The sequence below is a fragment of the Muntiacus reevesi genome, chromosome 11 (genome assembly GCF_963930625.1).
Source record: "Muntiacus reevesi chromosome 11, mMunRee1.1, whole genome shotgun sequence".
Classification (NCBI taxonomy): Eukaryota; Metazoa; Chordata; class Mammalia; order Artiodactyla; family Cervidae; genus Muntiacus; species Muntiacus reevesi.
In genome coordinates, this window is record NC_089259.1 from 33,526,311 (window position 1) to 33,549,527 (window position 23,217).

At 38.7% G+C, this 23,217-nt stretch overlaps 1 protein-coding gene and 1 pseudogene across 2 annotated transcripts in view; both read left to right on the forward strand.

The window, feature by feature from the left end:
* The window catches only part of ZDHHC20 (zinc finger DHHC-type palmitoyltransferase 20), a 64,321-nt gene that overhangs the window by 34,618 nt on the left and 6,486 nt on the right, over positions 1-23,217 (forward strand). For both annotated transcript variants that reach the window (XM_065901783.1, XM_065901782.1), the window contains exons 5-10: positions 1,527-1,596; positions 2,645-2,677; positions 3,281-3,401; positions 11,214-11,346; positions 11,725-11,851; positions 21,886-21,975. In XM_065901783.1, the coding sequence (XP_065757855.1) occupies positions 1,527-1,596; positions 2,645-2,677; positions 3,281-3,401; positions 11,214-11,346; positions 11,725-11,851; positions 21,886-21,975 (574 nt within the window). The remainder of the gene's footprint in view (positions 1-1,526; positions 1,597-2,644; positions 2,678-3,280; positions 3,402-11,213; positions 11,347-11,724; positions 11,852-21,885; positions 21,976-23,217) is intronic.
* LOC136144475 (arginine and glutamate-rich protein 1 pseudogene) lies at positions 11,913-14,326 on the forward strand (annotated as a pseudogene).

Below are 23,217 nucleotides of genomic sequence, written 5' to 3' on the forward strand. Positions count from 1 at the left end.
ATAAGTTCCAGAAGATTTTTTTTTTTACTTTGCACAGTAGTCTGCTACACTTGATATTATTTGCATTTAACAAAAGCAGAAATTGAGTCTTTTATCAAGTAAGTTACTGTCAAGGTCACAAGGGAGTAAGTGGGAGAACCAGTGTGAATCATGGTGGTTGAGTCTGGCTGCCTCTGGACTTGGGGCTGCCCTGCCCATGCTCAGCTGTCCGCAGGCCTCTCCCTCTGGTGTCCGCATTCTTGTCTTTTTATGAGACTTACATAGAGATTGGTGACCTTTGTCTTTCCTTCTCCGTCAGTTTGCTCCTAAAAATCTTGCTTAAAAATTTCCAGCCTCTTTCTTCCTTCTGCTTGCAGGTATACTTCAGAGTACATCTCCTCTTAAAAACAGCAACAAAGGTTAGGTTCTGATGTGTTCCAACTACAACTCTGTTTTCTCTTCCCCATGATTGCAGGTCTCTTTGTAACTTGTCTGCACCCCGGCCTCTTTTCTTTTCCAGCAGGTTCCAGGCAACTGGCTTTCATTCTTCCTAACCATACCTAGTGGCTTTTTGTCGGTCTAACTGCTTAAAAAATTTTTATTCTTTGTACTTTTCTGTTCTAGTTGTTTTTGCATTCTTGAATGCTTATTCTTCCTCCTGCACTTTTTAACCCTGCCTCACAAGGTGCTTTTGTCCCGTTCTTTTCCTACAGTTCCTTCAGCTGTTTTCAGCCATGGGATTTTGACACCACAATATTGTGATGTTTAGTTTACTGTGTCTCAAATAATTTGTTTTCTGAATAGTTTTCAGAGCTGAGTTAAACCTTTTTTTCATATAAGTTAGCAGACTCAAGGCTGTGGTCACCCTAGCACCCATTGTAAGGTGGCAGGGGATGGCAGCTGCACTCGAGGACACACATCTACCGCGTCTACTAGTGAGGGTTTCAGAAGGGCATTGCCCAGCCCTCCCCCAGGGCCCCTGGAGACCACTGTCAGGGCTTCGCATTCACCTTGGCATGTGTGCCCACTCGAGCTCCATTCTTGTACTTCCAGCTTCCAAAGGACAGTGGTTCCTGAGTGACCTGTTGTCCAAATTCAAGCCAGACAAAACCTAACACCTTGGGGGCAGGAGGGAAGTCTGTCGTGTTCAACTGTATATTCTCAGCATGAAGCAGTGTTTGTCTCAGAGTAGAGACTCTGAATGCTCTTTGAAGAGCAAGAAAAACAACCAAACCCTCCTCCCGTACCCACTCCCTCACCCCATCAAGCTCATTTCTGTCACGGCAACATCGTTCTTCTGGCAAAACACCGTGGAAACTGCAGTTTTTCTGATTGCTGTGTTTACATCAGTTTTTCTGTCTACTCAGTCATCTAAGACCCTTCAAAAATCTTCTCAAAAAGTCTGTTTAGTTATTGGTATTATTTTTAAATTATCAGTTGTCAGTTTTCCAGAGTTGTTTGTAAAAAGTGAAAGCAGATTTTATAGTCGTATTAACTCAACTCTAAAACATATCCTTCAACAACTTCCTTTTAATTCTTAAATGTAGCCGTCAGATATTGTGAAAGGTGTCAGCTGATTAAGCCTGACCGTGCGCATCACTGCTCAGCATGTGACGTGTAAGTATTCCTCGTTGGCGGTCTGAATGACCGGAGCTGGTGTGTGGGGAGGACGGGGGGAGAAACTTGCCAGGACGCTGCCTTGGCTCCTGGCGCTGCTGTGTGTGCAGAGCTGGCAGGAACCCATGCACGAGCCAGAACACTCGCTGAAGTTACCGCAGGTAACAGTTCTGCACCACTTAGATCTTTGAGTATGTGTACTTCTGCTTATATTTAAATGTAATATTGATGAGCAAGTAAGTAATACCCCCATAAGAAAGATAAACTTTATTTTCTGAATTAAAAAGACCATGACAGTTTTGTTGCTTTTATTATTAATGTTGGCGTTAAAGCCTAACAAACCACAGAAATATTACTTTCAATTACCACCTGTGAAGTTATTCCCCCTAAAATGTGGAAGATTTTATCTCTTATGCTCTTGTGAGAAGGTGGTGTGTTGAAAGTAAGACTCTTAGTGTAGGAATCCCGGTGAGTCCTTGAACTTCAGTGAGGCGGGCCATTTAATCTTACTTATTGTCTAACTTTGTGCAAATATACATTGCATATACTGATGAAGGGACAAATGTGGGGATTTTTTTTTTCTGATTTTAAAATACAGTGGTTTTTATACATGGGATAGAATTGTAATATATCTGTAGGAAGACGGACTACATACAAGCCCATTTATTGAACACTTTTTTTTCCAAAGTTGTGTTTTTATGACTTGTATATGTTTAAGTAACTTTCCCTTTTGTCTTCCTCAGCTGACTCTGTAAACTACATCTAGCTACTGTTCCAAGTGCTATATGCATCTTACCTGTGTATTATTACAGTGTTGCTTGAAGTGGCTCAAGGCAGCCGGCCATGTTCAGCTCAGTTCTCAGTATGAAAAATCACTGCCTCTTACCTATGTGAAATAACAGAAATTGTCTCTAACCTCGTTCTACTGGGTTGGTTTTCCTAAGATGTATTGTGAAAGGGAAAATTTTAAGTCCAAAAAAACCAAAAATCAAATTAGAATTAGTGGAATTTTTCTACATGGATTTTCTTCTGCTCATTTGTTTCTTAGGTGTATTCTTAAGATGGACCATCACTGTCCTTGGTACGTATAAAACACAAAGGAGATGACATGAGGTGGGGAAGTGGGAAGGAGGGTATTTATTTAGAGTGATTGATCTCAGTGTTCCTAAATTTTGAAGATCAATTTAATTACTCATAGATATCAAAATTGATGTAGTTTTATGTTTCTGTTTACATGTTTTTCTTTAAAAATATATTCTGGTGTTATTAACCCAAAAAATTATATACTAAGAATTAACATTGAAATTCCAAATTCTTACAGAATTAATTTAAAACTCACATCCACAATTAAGACACTACCCCTTTCTTCTCAAATGAACCATTTATAGTTATAATGATTTTACATTTTTTGATATGTCCTATTTGTTTTCAATCATGATTTTTTTTTTTTTAAATTAAATTTACCACCTTGGCCATTTTTAAGTGTACAAGTTCAGCAGTGTCAAGCCTGTTCGCATTGTTTTGCAACCAGTGTCCAGAACTGTTTCATCTTGCAAAACTGATACTCTGTCCCCATTAAATAGCTCCCTGCTCCCCTCCCGAAAGTCCCTGGCAGACACCATTCTAGTTTTGTTTCTCTTAAGTTTGTCTTGTTTTTACAATGTGATTTTCTTTATTCTTCTAGGGTGAATAACTGTGTGGGATTTTCTAATTACAAATTCTTCCTGCTCTTTTTATTCTACTCTCTGTTATATTGCCTTTTCGTGGCTACAACAGTTTTACAGTACTTTATAAAATTTTGGACGGTAAGTCTTTTTTCTATCTTAAAACCTATATTTAAGATTTTTTAAGATGGTATTTCATAAATAATTCCTTCATTCTGTATTATAAGTAGACGTACTTAATTGTACCAGTTAGAATTTATAATGGCTCAGAAGACAAATGGGGTTAAAATTTCCCTTCCTATGTACATGTTTATTTGTGAATAAATGAGTATTACACAGGACATAGTGAGTTTCTTTTAGTAATTCAGACTGTTTTCAACCATACTCTTAACAATGGGCTATCAATTTTAGGGAAGTGGTTCCTTTCATTTGAGTTGATGAGACTTACTGAAGTTTTTACAGTAATGAAATTGAAACTCCCAGCCTCAGATAATCATTAATCTGTTTCCTGTCTCTGTAGATATTAATCATTTTCCTATTGTGAGTGGCAAATGTTTTCCTATTTTGATTGATGTCTTATAACTTCATTTTGTTTTTACTAAATCAGTTTTATATTTTTAAAGTAGTACTTTTTAATTATGATTTTTGGCTTTATTCTAGTCACTGTAAATTTATACAAATATTCATCCAACTTTTCTTTTAGCATTTTTTTTCCCCTCCATTTAAGTCTTTGGTTTTGAAGGTGGAGGTTATTGTGGTTAAAAGGTGCTTTTGTATTTACTCTTCTTAAAAACCCTAGGAAGGTACTTTAAAATGTAGGTTTTATTTTTATTCAGGTGTGGTGAAACTAACAGATCAGCAGGTGATAACCTCTGAAAAGATAGCTTGTTACTCACAGTTCCAAGGGAGGGTTCCCACCACACTACACAGGCCCACACGGGGAAGCACCAGAGTCGCTCAGGAAGTCGAAGGCAGGGGGGCCAGAGCCTTCACTAGTGTCCATGGGAGAGGCACAGTGAGGCAGGGTAAGTGCGCATAGGGCTAGCTAGTTTGAGTAACCTCAGTGGTCTCTGGGGCTCCAGGCAGTCCCTTGTTTGGTGTGAGTAGGGCAGGGTAGTGTTGCCCACTGAACTGTGAGAGTCAAGTAACCAGTGGTGTTTTGGACTGTGCTCTGGACCGATTAGTTTGTATATAGTTTGAGAAGTACATTCCATGCTGTCTCTTTAAGAAACAGATAGCCCTGGGAGAGGCACTCTCTCCTGAGTCAGCTGGGATCCAGATGTGCGGATCCCAGGCTGCAGAGAAGAAGAAAATATAGTTAATGCAGAAGGAGCTCTTATTATTCCAGCTTTCAGAGTTGTAAACTGAGGTTGGAGAAGTTAGGTAAATAAAGTGAAGGTTGAACCAGATGAATGACGTCCAAATTACAGAATGTCACATTTCTTTATCAGAAACTTCAGCAGTGTTTGCATGTAATGATTTGTTAATGAAAAGTAAATATTGTCAAACTTTTTAAGATTCATGATGAGTAAGGAAAGACTGATAACTTAAGTCTGCTTTTCTCTTCATTCTTCAACAGTTACTATGTGCCAGGCACATATGTTCTAGGCACTTTGGATATATCAATGTACAAAGCAGACAAAGAATTCTGTCTTTGTAGAACTTACTTGTGAGAAGGACTAAACAAACAGTAACCACAGTAAATAAGCAAATTGTATTGTATATTGGAAACTAAGTGCTGTGGGGAAAAAGTGAATCAGGGTAAAGGACTTAGCAAGTGTGTGGGGCAGGTGGGTATAGTGGGCAAGTTATAGTACTAAAAAGATTTATCACGGTAGACCTCAGTAAGAAGATTAGATTTGAGTGAGACTTGAAGGAAGTTAGTGAATATCCTAGAGAAGATTATCTGTGCACCCAACAAAATGAGCACCTAAATATATAAAGTAAATATTAACAGAAGTAAAGGGAGAAATGAGAGAGCAAGACAGTAGGCAGAAATAAAGGGTGAAAGTAAAGGGAGAAATAGCATGATCACAGTAAGGGCCTTTGATCAGTGGATGGATCATCTAGACAAAATGCAATAAAGAAGTATTGGACTTAAATGGCACTTTAGTCCAGAGGGACTTAATGGACAGAGCCCTCCATCCACAAGCAGCAGAATACATGTTCTTCTCAAGTGCACATGGGACATCCTCTGTGATAGGTCATGTGTTAGGTCACAAAACATGTCTTGTCACTTTAGGAATATTGAAATGATAGCAAGCATCTTTTCTAACCACAATGGTATGAAACTGGAAACCAATTTTAAGAAAAATAAACTGGAAAATTCACGGATATATTTAGATTAAACAATATGCAGCTGAACAATCATTTGGTCAAAGAAGGAATCAAAAACTGTTGAGACAAATGAAAATGGAAATACAACATAAAAAAAGTTCTGGGATGCAGCAGAAGCAGTTCTAAGAGGGAACTTTATAGAGATAAACCTATGTTAAGAAGTAAGAAAGGATCTCAAATAACCTAACTTTACACCTCAAAGAACTAGAAAAAGAACAAAGCTTCAAGTTCAGAAGGGAGGAAATAACAAAGACCAGAGTGAAAAGAAGTGAAATAGAAACTAAAAAGGTAACTAAAACTAAGAGCTGGGTTTCTTAAAGAATAGAGAGACCTTCAGCTGGTCTCACCAAGAAGAAAAAGGAAGAGGGGACTTGAAAGAGGAGACATTACAGCTGATAAATACAAAGGGTCAAAGGGACTTCTATGAACAATTATATGCCAAATAATTGGACACCCAGAAGAAATGGATAAATTCCTAGAAACATACAACCTACCAAGACCAATCATGAAGGAAGAGAAAATCGAACAGACTGATTAATAGTGAAGAAATTGAGTAATCAAAAACCTCCAAAAGTTCAGGACCTGTGGCTTCACAGGTGAACAGCCTACACTGATCTAACTCACACTCTTTCCAAAAGTAGACAAGAGAACACCTCCAGGCTCATTTTATAAAGTCAATATTATCCTAATACCAAAACCAGACGAGGTCACCACAAGAAAATTGCAGGCCAAAATCCCCATTGAACATAGATTTTAAAAAATTCTCAATAAAATATTAACAAGCCAGATTCAATAATACATTAAAAGGACCACATGCACCCTGATCAAGTAAGATTTATTCCAGAGATGCAAGGATGCTTCAGCATCTGCAGAGCAGTACATGTGACACACCGCATTAACAAAATGAAGGATAAAAATTATAGGATCATCTCAATAGATGCATAAAAAGCATTTGATAAAATTCAACATCCACTTACGGTAAAAACTGTCAACAAAATGAGTGTAGCAGGGACGTACCTCAGTTTAATGGCCATATGTCAGCCTACAGCTGACATCGTACTCGGTGGTGAAGAGCTGAAAGCTTTCCTCTCAGGAACTAAACCAGGATACCTAGTCTTGCCACTTTTGTTCAACATAGTACGGAAGGTCTTAGCCAGAGCAGTTAGGCAAGAAAAAGAAAGAAAATGCATCCAAATATGAAAGGAAGAAGTAAAGCTGTCTCTGTGTGCAGAGGACATATCATGTTAGAAAATCCTAAAGATGCTACCAAAAAAAAACCTGTTAGCTAAGAAGCAAGTTCATTGAAGTCGTATGATACAAAACCAGTGTACAAAAATCAGTTGCATCTCTGTACACTAATAACAAATTTTTAGAAAGAGAAGTTAAGGAAACAGTCCCATTTACAATTGCATCAGGAAGAATAAAATACCTTGGAATAACTTTAACCGCAAAGATGAAAGATCTGTACACTGGAAAGTATTAGTCATTGATGACAGCAACTGAAGAAGACCCAAATAAATGGAAAAATAATGTCTGCTCATGGATTGGAAGAATTATTGTTTAAAATATCAATACCATATATAAATACTACCCAAAGTAATCTGCAAATTCATTGCAATCCCCATCAAAATTCCAGTAACATTTTTCCAGAAGTAGGACAACCCTAAAATTTGTATGGAACCACAAAAAGCTGCAAATGACAAAAACAGTCTTGAAAAAGAAGAACAAAGGTAGAGGTATTTCACTTCCTATATTACACATCTATAGTAATCAAAGCAGTATGTGATTGGCATAAGAACAGACACATAGATCAATGGAACAGAATAAGAGAACCCTGAAATCAACCCAAGCATCAATTAATTTATGACAGGGAGCCAAGAATATACAATGGGAAAAAGTCTGTTCAGTAAATGGTGTTGGAACACCTGTACAGCCACATGTGGAATAATGAAACTAATCATTAATCCTCCATCATGGACAAAAATCAGTTCCTAAAGACTTGAACGTGAAAGCTGAAATCATAAACCTAGAAGACACGGGAGCAAGCTCCTTGACATCAGCCTTGGCAGTGACTTGTTTGGATTTGACACCAAACATAAAAGCCACAAAAGGAAAACTCAACAAGTGAGACCACATCAAACTGAAAGCTTCTTTACAGAAAAGGCAACTATCAACAAAATAAAAAGCCTACTGGATGGAAGAAAATATTTGCAAATTATGTATCTGATAAGGGGTAATATCCAAAATATATAAAGAACTCACAACTTAATAGCAAGAATGAGACAAAACAACCAGATTTAAAATGATCAGAGGGTCTGAATAGACCTTTCTCCAGTGAAGACATACAGATAGCCGACAGATGCAAGAAAAGATGCTCAGGATTACTAATCATCAAGAAGGTGCAAGTCAAAACCACAGCAGCGGTATTTCCCTGTAGGTTGCAATAGCTAAGACTCCACACTCCCAATGCAAGGGGCCCGGGTTTGATCCCTGGTCAGGAAACTTGGTCCCACATTCTGCAGCTAAGAGTTCACAACTAAAGATCCTGCATCCCACAGCTAAGACCTGGCACAGCCAAATAAATAAGTGAAAGTATTTTTTTAAAACAAGATATCACCTTATACCTGATCGAATGACTGTTATCAAAAAGACAAGAAATAACAAGTTTTGGCAAAGATGGGGAGAAAAGAGAACCATTGTGTGTTGGTGAGAATGTAAATTAGTGCAGCTCTTATGAAAAATGGTATGAGGAGTCGTCAGAAAAGTAAAATTAGAACTGTCGTATCACATGATCCAGAAATTCTGCTTCTGGAAATATATCCAGAGGAAACGAAAACACTGACAAAGATACCTGCACCCCTGTGTCACAGGTTATTTACAACAGCCAAGACAAGAGAACACTTAAGTTTACATTGGTGGATGAAGAACTTGTGGTATAAATATGCTGTGAAGAATTTCACTTTTAGTCCAATAGATAAGAATCCGCCTGCCAATGCTGGGGACAGGTTCAATCCCTGACTCATGCTCCATGCCATGGAGCAGCTAAGCCCATGCACTGCAACTTCTGAGCCCATGTGCTGCAGCTATTCAATCTCACACATCTAGAACCTGTGCTCCCCAGCCAGAGAAGCCACCACAAATGAGAAACCTGTGTACTGCAGTGAAGAGTAGCCCCCACTCACTGCAACTAGGAAAAGCCCATGCACAGCAGCAAGGAACTAGCACAACCAAGAATAAACAAAATTTTTAAAATGTGCAATGGAATATTCTACCATAAAACAAGAAGGAAGTCTTGCCATTTATGACAACTCAGATGGCTCTCGAGGGCATTATATTAATTGAATCAAGTCAGAGAAAAATACCATATTATCTAACTTATATGTGGAATTAAAAAAAAAAAAAAGAAGCCTCATAGACAAAAAGAACATTTTGGTGGTTGTCAGAAGTATGGGGTAGAGGATGGGTAAAGTGGGTGAAGGTGGTCAAAATAAGTCTGGAGATGTAATGTCCAACATGGTGACTATAATCAGTAAGTATATTTGAAAATCTTTAAGAGTTAAGAGTTCGAAAGGTCTCATCAGAAGAAAACAAATTCTGTGACTGTGTGGTGTTGGATGTCAGCTGGACTTACTGTCGTGATCATTTTGCAGTTACAGACGTGTGTGAAATCGTTATGTTGAGCTCCTGAAACTAATGGAATGTTATGTTAGGCCTCAGTAAGAAGGTAATAGTTGACAAAGATAGGACGGAACTTAGTGGATATCTGAGAGAAGAACGTCTCAGAGGAAGCATGTAAACTTTAGAGAGTCAAAGCCTAAGAGGAGGAGCCAGTGCCAGGAGGCTCGTGAGGCTGAGCCAGAGGGAGGCTGGTGCAGCCCTCGAGGAGGCCCCAGGGGAGAGGGCCTTCGGGGTGTTTCCAGGGTCAGAGTGGGGAACAGAGAGGGGTGAGACCATCTGACTTCCTCAGGGCTCCTCAGGTTGCTGTTAGACCAGATGGTAAGTGAAGGCACCTCTCCCATGGCTGCTGCCCACCAGTGAGGCGGAACAGAAGGGACCAGGTCTGATTTTTAGAAAGCGCTCATCAGAAGTTTGCTAAAAGGCTATGTGCTAAGCAAAATTAATTTTATTCTTTCCTGGATACAAATCAGTTTTAAAAACTTTGTGAAGGGGTGTGTAAAGTGTACCCTAAATGTGCTTGGAAAGCAGAATGTCCTTGTCTTTTGTGGTTTTTTGAGAAAATGTCATCAGTGACATTTAAAGAGCTACAACTTAGTGACCCTTCGAGACATGAAAGGTTTACAACAATAGCAAGGATAACAATAGCAGGATAATTTTGTATAAAAAGTGGTTTCTTAATACACTGTCTCTATTTGTACAAGCTTTGCCGCAGGAAATCTACAGAGAGTTGTCCAAAGGTAAAATACATTATTGCCATGACATTCTTGCCATCTTTTTTTGTGACATTTATAGTGAATATGTATAATACTTATTTGCTTCGCAAGATGGGGAGGTAGAAGAATCACTTGTATTTAAAAGGAGTTGTGTTTCCTCTAGAAGACAAGAGGAAAAGATAGGTGTCAGAAATACCTAACGCTAAAAACCTGCCACTTAGCCTGGCTTCCCTGGTGGCTCAGATGGTAAAGAATCTGCCTGCAGTGCAAGAGATGTGTGTTCGATCGCTGGATTAGGAAGATCTCCTGAAGAAAGGAGTGGGCGACCCACTTCAATATTCTTGCCTAGAGAATTCCATGGACAGAGGAGGCTGACAGGCTACAGTCCATGAGCTCGCAGAGTCAGATGTGACCAAGCAGCTAACACTTTCACTTCACTAGCCTATGAACAGTGTTTAAGTCAGACAGGAGCAGCTCGTGTTCTCTGAGGCTGTGGTTGGCCTGTACTGTGAGAGTGACTGCCCGAGGCTGCTGCTTCTCCCCTTGCTAGATCCTCACTTCTAGGTGAATATGTGCTTCCGTTGAGATGAATATGACCATTAGGATAGGTAACAGAGATGCTGTTTTCATTCACTAATACCTTGTGGCAAATTTATATACTGGAACTGGGAATTACCAGGAAAGGCTCTGTAGGAATGCACAAGGACTCTAAAGGTAGGCATGGAAGCAGCTCCAGGGCTAGCCTGTTCCCAGTATGTTTGTTCCAAGAACAGAGACTAGGGAAGTCCAACAAGAGCTTTATCACAGCTAGCTTCTGGTTAGCAGCATACATAACTACCACAAGCAAATATTTTAGCTTAGATGGAGAAAACCCTCATGGATGCTAGATTTGGGGGCAAGCTTAAATACATGTATAAACTGTAAAAGAAAAATGTTGAGTAAAATGTTGATCTTTTTATTACTGAAAGTGTTGCTAAAATTTAAGAGCAGTTTTTAAAGTGACTCTTCCTGACATGTAAGCAAGCCCCTTTGGTAATACCAGCTCTGCTTTGGGACATGTTGCTTTTGGATGTATTATCTAATTTATTTTATTACTTCTCATACCTGGCTTTTTTTTTTTTTTTTTTTTTGGTGAATTCAACAGTCATTAAAAAGAACCAAATAATAAGAGTATATTTTAGAGGTTGACTATTCTCTAAGTAATTCTTCTCTTCTCTTTTCTCAGAATGAACTCACAGATACACGTGCAAAATTCCACGTACTTTTTCTTTTCTTTGTGTCTACGATGTTCTTCATCAGTGTATTGTCACTTCTCAGCTACCACTGCTGGCTAGTTGGAAAAAACAGAACAACCATAGGTAAGTAGGTTACGTAAGTTATAATTGTTTAGGAATCCCAAAACTTTAGAACTGTGCCATAAGACACACAGTAGGAAGTTCATACATAATGAATGAGTGAAGTTGCAAGAGATAGAATATCTTAAATATATATATATATGTAAGATATATTGAACATACTTTAGTAGATTTTGTAAAGGTGATGAAATATTCAGAGGTTATATGTTTTCTCAGAAAAGTTTTAGAAACTCATTTTTAAGTGTTACAATATGGTATTTATTTTAAATTATATTTATAGTTTTTGATATCAAAGATATAAAGCAAAAAAAATTGGTACTTTTCTTCCCTCTTATAATTTTCAAATAGGTTAACTCTTCTTTTTTAAATATATCTAAACAGAATCATTCCGCGCACCCACGTTTTCATATGGAGCTGATGGAAATGGTTTCTCACTTGGATGCAATAAAAACTGGAGACAAGTCTTTGGCGATGAAAAGAAATATTGGCTGCTTCCAATATTTTCAAGGTAGCTTCTAAAATGCATGTCTCAGATATTATGGAATCTGTGACAGTCTCTCTCTGGTTACATGTCTTGGGATTCAGAGAATCCAGTATATTATGACATTATGAGCCTTGAGAATGAAAACTCAGAATATCTTGATTACATAAGTATTTTGTTTTTCATATTTTTTTATGGACAAAGGAGAGTTTGGGCATGTATTTGAGTGAGAATTAGGGGGGAAAAAAGATGTGATTCATAGAAAATAATAATCACTCCATATCCTTCAAAATGAAAATAAGTTTTTTTTAAAGTAAAGAATCATAAGAATGTATTAACCATATCTTCAGAGATTTTTCCAGTACAGGTTATATAATCAGTTGTATCTTAAAGAAGACCCAACACATAGTGCAGTTTTTACCTCAAATTTAAGTGAGAATATATGCTCAAAGTGATTCTTAATTTCCTTTTCTCCCAAATTTTCAGCCATCCTAGGCCATCCATACACAAAAGTCATTACAAAAAAGGAAAAAGTATTTCAAATTCAAGGACCATATTTATAAGTGCTGTGGGTTCCTTTTTCTTTTTTCCCTTAATTAACTGTATTGCTTATTATTTGTTTGGAAATGACATATTTGCCTTCTTTTTCTTTTTTGCCAAACCATGTGGGATCTTAATTCTCTGACCAGGGACTGAACCTGGGCCCTGGCTGTGGAAGTACAGAGTCCTAACCACTAGACTCCCAGGGAATTCCCAATTGCCTTCATATTTGAAAGGCATTTTTGCTTGGTATAGAATTGTAGACGTTGCTTGCATTTTTTCTGAAGAGACGTTTGTGGACATTATCTTTTTTCTATTTGTGTAATATGACTTTTTTCTCTGCCCACTTTTAAGATTTTGTTTACCTCTAGTTTGATACAATTTGTTTATCCCTAGTTTCATGCAAATGATGTTATTTTCTTCATGATTCTTGTGCTTAGGATTGTTGAGCTTCTTGGATCTGTAACTTAAACTTTCAACAAATTTGGAAAAATACCTTTAACCACTACTTCAAGTATTTCTCCTGCCACCCCCCTCCCACAGCTGCATGTCTGCGGCCCGCGGGGTCTCTGCCTTGTCTCACTGGTGGGCAGCTCACTTCTTCTTTCGTCTTCCTGTTTCACCTTGAAGCGCACCAGCGTCTTCTGTGTGCTTTATCGGTTGTCTCTCATATTCAAGTTTGGCCACCCTTGACTGATTGGAACCCGGACTCATTTTTTAAGGTTATTTTCTCCTAAACAGAAATTTCAGTGTTGGCAATTGGTTTTATTGGCTTGTGTGTTTTTTGGGGTTTTTTTTTTTCTCTTCTTTAAAGATATCGTTCCCTTATCCTCTGGCTTGTGTTGTTTGTGTCAGTAAATCAGCCTCCCTGTTATTAATACCTTTATTCCACTGTTTGTACAGCCACACCTCAGCGATAGTGCGGGTGTGGTTCCCAACCCCCACAGTAAAGCGAATATCACGACAGAGTGAGTCATACGAATTTTTTGGTTTCCCAGTGCATATAAAAGCAATATTTATACTAACCATAGACTGTTAAGTGTTTGATAACATTAGGTCTTTTTTTAAAAAGGACAATGTACATACTTTGATTTAAAAATATTTTAGGTCCCGCTCCAAGCACACCAAGAGCAGCAAGCACAACAAGAAGCGGAGCCGGTCCCGCTCGCGCTCTCGGGACAAGGAGCGCGTGCGGAAGCGCTCCAAGTCCCGGGAAAGTAAACGGAACCGGCGGCAGGAGTCGCGGTCCCGCTCGCGCTCCACCAACACGGCCATGAACCGGCGGCAGGAGTCGCGGTCCCGCTCGCGCTCCACCAACACGGCCGTGTGCCGGCGCGAGCGGGACCGGGAGCGCGCCTCGTCCCCGCCCGACCGCATCGACATCTTCGGGCGCATGGTGAGCAAGCGCAGCAGCCTGGACGAGAAGCAGAAGCGAGAGGAGGAGGAGAAGAAGGCAGAGTTCGAGCGGCAGCGGAAAATTCAGCAGCAGGAAATAGAAGAAAAACTCATCGAGGAAGAAATAGCACGAAGAGTGGAAGAGCTGGTGGCCAAACGGGTTGAGGAAGAATTGGAGAAATGGAAGGGTGAGATTCAGCGAGAAGTTCTCCGAAGGGTGGAGGAAGCCAAACGCATCATGGAAAAGCAGTTGCTCGAAGAACTCGAGCGACAGAGACAAGCTGAGCTTGCAGCACAAAAAGCCAGAGAGGAGGAAGAACGTGCAAAACGTGAAGAGCTAGAGCGAATACTAGAAGAGAATAACCGAAAAATTGCAGAAGCACAAGCCAAACTGGCTGAAGAACAGTTGAGAATTGTTGAAGAACAAAGAAAGATTCATGAGGAAAGGATGAAACTAGAACAAGATCGACAGCGTCAACAAAAAGAAGAACAAAAAATTATCCTGGGCAAGGGGAAGTCCAGGCCGAAACTGTCCTTCTCGTTAAAAACCCAGGATTAGACTGCAAACTCTGAACTTTTTTTTTTTTTTCCTGGATTCTTTTTTTTTTTTTTTTTTTAATTTTTTTATTTTTCAGTGGGTTTTGTCATACATTGATATGAATCAGCCATAGAGTTACACGAATTCCCCATCCCGGTCTCCCATCCCACCTCCCTCTCCACCCGATTCCTCTGGATCTTCCCAGCCCAACAGGCCGGAGTACTTGACTCATGCCTCCCACCTGGGCTGGTGGTCTGTTTCACCACAGATAATATACATGCTGTTCTTTCGAAACATCCCACCCTCCCCTTCTCCCACAGAGTTCAAAAGTCTGTTCTGTACTTCTGCATCTCTTCTTCTGCCCTGCATATAGGGCCATCACTACCATCTTTCTAAATTCCGTATATATGTGTTAGTATACTGTAATGTTCTTTATCTTTCTGGCTCACCTCACTCTGTATAATGGGCTCCAGTTTCATCCATCTCATTAGAACTGATTCAAATGAATTCTTTTTAACGGCTGAGTAATATTCCATGGTGTATATGTACCACAGTTTCCTTATCCATTCATCTGCTGATGGGCATCTAGGTTGCTTCCATGTCCTGGCTATTATAAACAGTGCTGCGATGAACATTGGGGTGCACGTGTCTCTTTCAGATCTGGATTCCTCAGTGTGTATGCCCAGAAGTGGTATTGCTGGGTCATATGGTAGTTCTATTTCCAGTTTTTTAAGAAATCTCCACACTGTTTTCCATAGTGGCTGTACTAGTTTGCATTCCCACCAACAGTGTAAGAGGGTTCCCTTTTCTCCACACCCTCTCCAGCATTTATTGCTTGTAGACTTTTGGATAGCAGCCATCCTGACTGGCGTGTAATGGTACCTCATTGTGGTTTTGATTTGCATTTCTCTGATAATGAGTGATGTGGAGCATCTTTTCATGTGTTTGTTAGCCATCTGTATGTCTTCTTTGGAGAAATGTCTGTTTAGTTCTTTGGCCCATTTTTTGATTGGGTCATTTATTTTTCTGGAATTGAGCTCCAGGAGTTGCTTGTATATTTTTGAGATTAATCCTTTGTCTGTTTCCTCATTTGCTATTATTTTCTCCCAATCTGAGGGCTGTCTTTTCACCTTACTTATAGTTTCCTTTGTTGTGCAAAAGCTTTTAAGTTTCATTAGGTCCCATTTGTTTATTTTTGCTTTTATTTCCAATATTCTGGGAGGTGGGTCATAGAAGATCTTGCTGTGATTTATGTCAGAGAGTGTTTTGCCTATGTTCTCCTCTAGGAGTTTTATAGTTTCTGGTCTTACATTTAGATCTTTAATCCATTTTGAGTTTATTTTTGTGTATGGTGTTAGAAAGTGTTCTAGTTTCATTCTTTTACACGTGGTTGACCAGTTTTCCCAGCACCACTTATTAAAGAGATTGTCTTTTTTCCATTGTATATCCTTGCCTCCTTTGTCAAAGATAAGGTGTCCATAGGTTCATGGATTTATCTCTGGGCTTTCTATTCTGTTCCATTGATCTATATTTCTGTCTTTGTGCCAGTACCATACTGTCTTGATGACTGTGGCTTTGTAGTAGAGTCTGAAGTCAGGCAGGTTGATTCCTCCAGTTCCATTCTTCTTTCTCAAGATTACTTTGGCTATTCGAGGTTTTTTGTATTTCCATACAAATTGTGAAATTATTTGTTCTAGTTCTGTGAAAAATACCGTTGGTAGCTTGATAGGGATTGCATTGAATCTATAGATTGCTTTGGGTAGAATAGCCATTTTGATAATATTGATTCTTCCAATCCATGAACACGGTATGTTTCTCCATCTGTTTGTGTCCTCTTTGATTTCTTTCATCAATGTTTTATAGTTTTCTGTGTATAGGTCTTTTGTTTCTTTAGGTAGATATACTCCTAAGTATTTTAATCTTTTTGTTGCAATGGTGAATGGTATTGTTTCCTTAATTTCTCTTTCTGTTTTTTCATTGTTAGTATATAGGAATGCAAGGGATTTCTGTGTGTTAATTTTATATCCTGCAACTTTACTCTATTCATTGATTAGCTCTAGTAATTTTCTGGAAGAGTCTTTAGGGTTTTCTATGTAGAGGATCATGTCATCTGCAAACAGTGAGAGTTTCACTTCTTCTTTTCCTATCTGGATTCCTTTTACGTCTTTTTCTGCTCTGATTGCTGTGGCCAAAACTTCCAACACTATGTTGAATAGTAGTGGTGAGAGTGGGCATCCTTGTCTTGTTCCTGATTTCAGAGGAAATGCTTTCAGTTTTTCACCATTGAGGGTGATGCTTGCTGTGGGTTTGTCATATATGGCTTTTATTATGTTGAGGTATGTTCCTTCTTTTCCTGCTTTCTGGAGAGTTTTAATCATAAATGAGTGTTGAATTTTGTCAAAGGCTTTCTCTGCATCTATTGAGATAATCATATGGTTTTTATCTTCCAATTTGTTAATGTGGTGTATTACGTTGATCGATTTGCGGATATTAAAGAATCCTTGCATTCCTGGGATAAAGCCCACTTGGTCATGGTGTATGATTTTTTTAATATGTTGTTGGATTCTGTTTGCTAGAATTTTGTTAAGGATTTTTGCATCTATGTTCATCAGTGATATTGGCCTGTAGTTTTCTTTTTTTGTGGCATCTTTGTCTGGTTTTGGAATTAGGGTGATGGTGGCCTCATAGAATGAGTTTGGAAGTTTACCTTCATCTGCAATTTTCTGGAAGAGTTTGAGTAAGATAGATGTTAGCTCTTCTCTAAATTTTTGGTAGAATTCAGCTGTGAAGCCATCTGGTCCTGGGCTTTTGTTTGCTGGAAGATTTTTGATTACAGTTTCGATTTCCTTGCTTGTGATGTTTCTGTTAAGATCTTCTATTTCTTCCTGGTTCAGTTTTGGAAAGTTACACTTTTCTAAGAATTTGTCCATTTCATCCAAGTTGTCCATTTTATTGGCATAGAGCTGCTGGTAGTAGTCTCTTATGATCCTTTGGATTTCAGTGTTGTCTGTTGTGATCTCACCCTTTTCATTTCTTATTTTGTTAATTTTGTTCTTCTCTCTTTGTTTCTTAATGAGTCTTGCTAATGGTTTGTCAATTTTGTTTATTTTTTCAAAAAACCAGCTTTTAGCTTTGTTGATTTTTGCTATGGTCTCTTTAGTTTCTTTTGCATTTATTTCTGCCCTAATTTTTAAGATTTCTTTCCTTCTGCTAACCCTGGGGTTCTTCATTTCTTCCTTCTCTAATTGCTTTAGGTGTAGAGTTAGGTTATTTATTTGGCTTTTTTCTTGTTTCTTGATGTAAGCCTGTAATGCTATGAACCTTCCCCTTAGCACTGCTTTTACAGTGTCCCATGGGTTTTGGGTTGTTGTGCTTTCATTTTCATTCGTTTCTATACATATTTTGATTCCTTTTTTGATTTCTTCTGTGATTTGTTGGTTATTCAGAAGTGTGTTATTTGGCCTCCATATGTTTGAATTTTTAACAATTTTTTTCCTGTAATTGAGATCTAATCTTACTGCACTGTGGTCAGAAAAGATGACTGGAATGATTTCAATTTTTTTGAATTTTCCAAGACCAGATTTATGGCCCAGGATGTGATCTATTCTGGAGAAGGTTCCGTGTGCGCTTGAGAAAAAGGTGAAGTTGATTGTTTTGGGGTGAAATGTCCTATAGATATCAACTAGGTCTAGCTGGTCCATTGTATCATTTAAGGTTTGTGTTTCCTTATTGATTTTCTGTTTAGTTGATCTATCCATAGTTGTGAGTGGGGTATTAAAGTCTCCCACTATTATTGTGTTACTATTAATTTCCTCTTTCATACTTGTTAGCGTTTGCCGTACATATTGCGGTGCTCCTATGTTGGGTGCATATATATTTATAATTGTTATATCTTCTTCTTGGATTGATCCTTTGATCATTATGTAGTGTCCTTCTTTGTCTCTTTTCACATCCTTTATTTGAAAGTCTATTTTATCTGATATGAGTATTGCGACTCCTGCTTTCTTTTGGTCTCCGTTTGCGTGAAATATTTTTTTCCAGCCCTTCACTTTTAGTCTGTATGTGTCTCTGGTTTTGAGGTGGGTCTCTTGTAGACAGCATATATAGGGGTCTTGTTTTTGTATCCATTCAGCCAATCTTTGTCTTTTGGTTGGGGCATTCAACCCATTTACATTTAAGGTAATTATTGATAGGTGTGGACCCGTTGCCATTTACTTTGTTGTTTTGGGTTCACGTTTATTCAACCTTTCTGCATTTCCTGTCTAGAGAAGATCCTTTAGCATTTGTTGAAGAGCTGGTTTGGTGGTGCTGAATTCTCTCAGCTTTTGCTTGTCTGTAAAGCTTTTGAATTCTCCTTCGTATCTGAATGAGATCCTTGCTGGGTACAGTAATCTAGGTTGTAGGTTGTTCTCTTTCATTACTTTCAGTATATCCTGCCATTCCCTTCTGGCCTGGAGGGTTTCTATTGATAGATCAGCTGTTATCCTTATGGGAATCCCCTTGTGTGTTATTTGTTGCTTCTCCCTTGCTGCTTTTAGTATTTGTTCTTTGTGTTTGATCTTTGTTAATTTGATTAATATGTGTCTTGGGGTGTTTCGCCTTGGGTTTATCCTGTTTGGGACTCTCTGGGTTTCTTGGACTTGGGTAGCTATTTCCTTCCCCATTTTAGTGAAGTTTTCAGCTATTATCTCCTCGAGTATTTTCTCATGGCCTTTCTTTTTGTCTTCTTCTTCTGGGACTCCTATGATTCGAATATTGGGGCGTTTCACATTGTCCCAGAGGTCCCTGAGGTTGTCCTCATTTCTTTTGATCCTTTTTTCTTTTTTCCTCTCTGCTTCATTTATTTCCACCATTCTATCTTCTACCTCACTTATCCTATCTTCTGTCTCCGTTATTCTACTCTTGGTTCCCTCCAGAGTGTTTTTGATCTCATTCATTGCATTATTCATTTTTAATGTCCTTCTCGTTAAAAACCCAGGATTAGACTGCAAACTCTGAACTTTTTACAAAGAAATATGGAAAAACTTTGTATGGTAGCTTCATGTTGAAGTGGTTTTTTTTTGTTTTGTTTTTGTTTTTTTAATTTGGAAAATCTGGAAAGTTAGCTTGTTTTAATAGGGGCTATGCTCTACAGTTCCTTTTTTCCCCCGCCCACCTCCCCCAACCCCCCTTAACATCCATTAAGTCAGATCCTTATCAGATCATTGGTACCTTCTAAAAAGCGATCTATTTTTCACCTGTTGGACTGTTGTGTTAGTGGTCTGAGGAAGAACAGATCACTGGTAAACTATGGATGGTCTGATAAGGTTTTTACTGACCCACTGACTTTAGAGTTATACTCTGTTTACTACATCATAATGCTGGTTTTGCTGACTTTTTGTTTTTTTATATATTTATAAAAAAAGAAAAAGTTGGTGATTGCATTGGAAGCCCCAGGGTGTCACTGGACCTTTGTGGTGTATTGTTAACCAGTGTCTCGTGATACCTGTTGCTCTTGGTGTTTCTGACACAGGTAAGGAAACAGTTGGTCAGCTCTGGTACAAAATACATATACAATTCAGTAAAAAATATTTTATTGCTAAACACTGCTAATCATTATCTAAGCCTTCAGGAAGTCGTGATCTTTTTGCTAATGGAGGGTTTGAAATAGTCCAAGGATTACCAAAATGTGACACAGAGATGCAAAACGAACAAATGCTGTTGGAAAAAATGGCCCTGGAAGACTTGCTCAGTGCAGGGTTGCCTCAGGCCTTTAATTTATAAAAATCACAGTATCTGCCAAGAGCAGAATGAAGCACAATAAAATGAGGTGTGCCTGTAAATTACTCTGTCTCTCCCCTTCTCTGGCTCCTTTAAGACTGTGACTGTATCACTGGTTACAAGTGGTTTGCTTATTATGTTCCTCTGTATGCTTTTCCCTATGTTTATCCTCTTTGGAGTTCATTAGACTTCTTGAATCTATGAAATTTTAGTTTCCATCAAGTCTGAGTAATTTTGATATAATTTTCAGTTGTTTTTGCTGCCTGCTTCCCTCTTCCGGTGCCCTCCCCCCACTAGCTTTTCAGGTTCTTCTTGAAACATTCCTTGAGACCCACTGGTTGTTGCTGTTGTCCCTCTCTCCCCTCTTCCATCTTTCTTTCTTTGCTTCAAGTTGGATAGTTTCTACTGTCACATGTCTGTGAGTTCACTGATCTTTTCTTCTGTAATGTCTACTGTTAAGCTCATCCAGTGAGGTGTTTTATTTCAGTTTTAGATATATATGTATATATAATTTCAGCTTCAGAAGTTCAATTTGGTTCATTCTTCATATCTTACATTTCTCTTCATTTAAGTCTATATTTCCGGTTTTCATGGTCATTTCTAAACCTTTTCTGTTGACTTTTTTTTTTTATGCTAGTAATTTTTGATTGGATGGTGGACATTTCAAATTCTGAGTATTTAAAATTTGTCTCCCTTTAAAGAATGTTGGATTTTGTTTTGGCAGACTGTCAAGTTACTTGAGTTTCAGCTGAGTCCTCGTGAGGCTTGTTTTAACCTTTGCTAGGTTGGTGTAGAGTAGCGTTTTCTCTCAGGCAAGGTAATCCTACAACAAAGGTGAGAGCCCACTGGGCCCCCAACCAGATCCCCGTGTTCAGTGCCGTCTCTCTGCTCTGGCGGGTCCAGCAGAGCTGGATGCATACAGCTGATAGGCTGGCAGTGCGCTGCAGCTCCGCTGTGCAGTTGCTCTTTTCCCAGATTCACGCGCATGGCTGAGAATTCATCTCAAGGCTCAAGTAGAGTGCTGTGCAGATTGATGGAGCCGTTTCTCTGCACATCTTCCTCTTGCTCAGCTCTGTCCCCTCAGTTCAGTGAGACCACCTTGCCCTGCTCACCAGCACAGCCCCTCCCTACTCCCACCCACTGGTGCTCAGGCTCTGGCAGAAACTGTGACTCCTTGGCTGGCTTCACTTCTCTTAGACACCGCAGTTCTGCGCAGCCTGTTAGGAAAACAGTTGTCTGTCAACTGTTTGACAGCAGGTCACATCTTCCCATTAATCCATCTTGACTGGAAGTGGAACTCCCTGCTGGACATAGTTTTGATGTTTTAAGAATGTGGAAGTGAGGCATAGCTCTACTTTTTTAGATTTTCTTTTCTTTTATTCAGTGATATGTCCCTAGCATTTAAAATGGTACTTAAACCATCCAGTAAATATTTATTTAATGAATGTTGTTGAATGAATAAATATATGAAATTTACATCTTGAATTTCAGTTTGAGCATCTGTGATATCTTAAGTGATGGTGACAGGCAAGTCAGTTATCCAGATGTTTGAATCTATGTGTTTAAAGCATCATAACTTTAGTAGTCATCATTATTTTAATAGTCATAGAAGATATTGTTTTTAACTGCATGTAAATTATAAAAGAAAGACTTACTTCCTCAGTGAAGTTTAATAACCCTCTGAATTAGAAATCTTAGAAATAATTCTCTGAAATGACAAGTTACAGTAATCTCTTTATACCATGCTTCTGAAAAATAGATGTTAAATTTGACCACTTTGATTTAACTTGACATGATTAAATTATCACTGGTATTTTTCATTATGCAGCCAGGGTGACGGCTGCAGTTTTCCAACTCGCCTTGTGGGGACGGATCCAGAGCAAGCTTCTGTCTCAAACCAAAGTGAAAGTGCCAGAAGGTGTGCTTCTTGTTAAGTTTTTCAGAATTCATTACAAACCAATCTATGTGTGTCTGTGTGTTACACTTAGATAAATCCAGTAGGAATGTGACAAGCCGGCAGAGACAGGAAAGATAAATTCTGTTCAGGTTTTTAACTGAGGGTCAGTGTATGCATACAGCTGATATGCTTGGTAACCATTCAAACTGGAACACTTTGAGAGTTAAGAAAATGAATGCCTGCTGTTAGTAGTTGGGCCAAGACAGGCTTGTGTCACTGGAAGTGTCTGGGCAGAGAAGGAAGCATGACTTCCCTACCTGTGCTGCGTCTTCCTGGAAACAGAGACTCTTTTGAGATTTGATTATGTTGGTTTCTATCAATTATTTTCAAAGAAGTTAGTCATTGTACTATTCTCCATTTTATTTTGATAAACAGATTTTAACTGCACTGTGAAAATAATATGAGGATTCAAAAATACAAATACAAAAATTTTTATTATTCATCTTAGAGGATATTTTCTCAGAGTTTGTATGGCAAGCACACTGATTCATAAATTCAGAGAAATAGTTCATTTTAGATGAAATTTTAAAGAAGATAGAGGTACCTCTGTCAAAGTGAAACACTTGAACATTTACTCCAGAAATAAACTGTGGAGGAGAAGGGGTCACAGATTACATTTGTTAGAACATGGGCCTTAGAACCTAGAACCTAAGGCCTTGGGACGTCACAGCTCTAACATTTACTGTGGGCCTGAACAAGTTACTTAGTCTGAGCCTCGGCTGCCAGCTCTTTGAAAGGAGGATTCATCCTATTTCTGGGGTTGTTGTGAAGCTGGTGATTATTAAAGCACCTAGTGCAGTGTCTGGCCCATAGTGTGTACCCCAAAATATTAGTTCCCTTTTCCTCCTTCTTGTGTTCCTCCACTCCCTCCCTCCCTGGATCTCATAGCTAGAAAAATAAGTCTGCACTGAATCACTGAATCATTTTTCCCCCTTAGATCTATACTGCAGAGGTAGAAAGCAGAAAACTTGGGAAATGACAGGTAATTTTTTGTCCTAGCCACAGACCTAGATCCTCACCTGTTCTGTGCTACCTTACAGCTCTTGATTAACATTAACACGTTAAACACATTTCAGGTTGGCCTCTGAAGCTATTTTTCTTTTGCCTAATTGTTTTCATTGGCAGTGCTGAGTACAGATTCTTGGGTCTAGGGAGCCATTTAATCGGGGGTTGGGGCATATTTTTCTTTTGAAGATGGAGTTT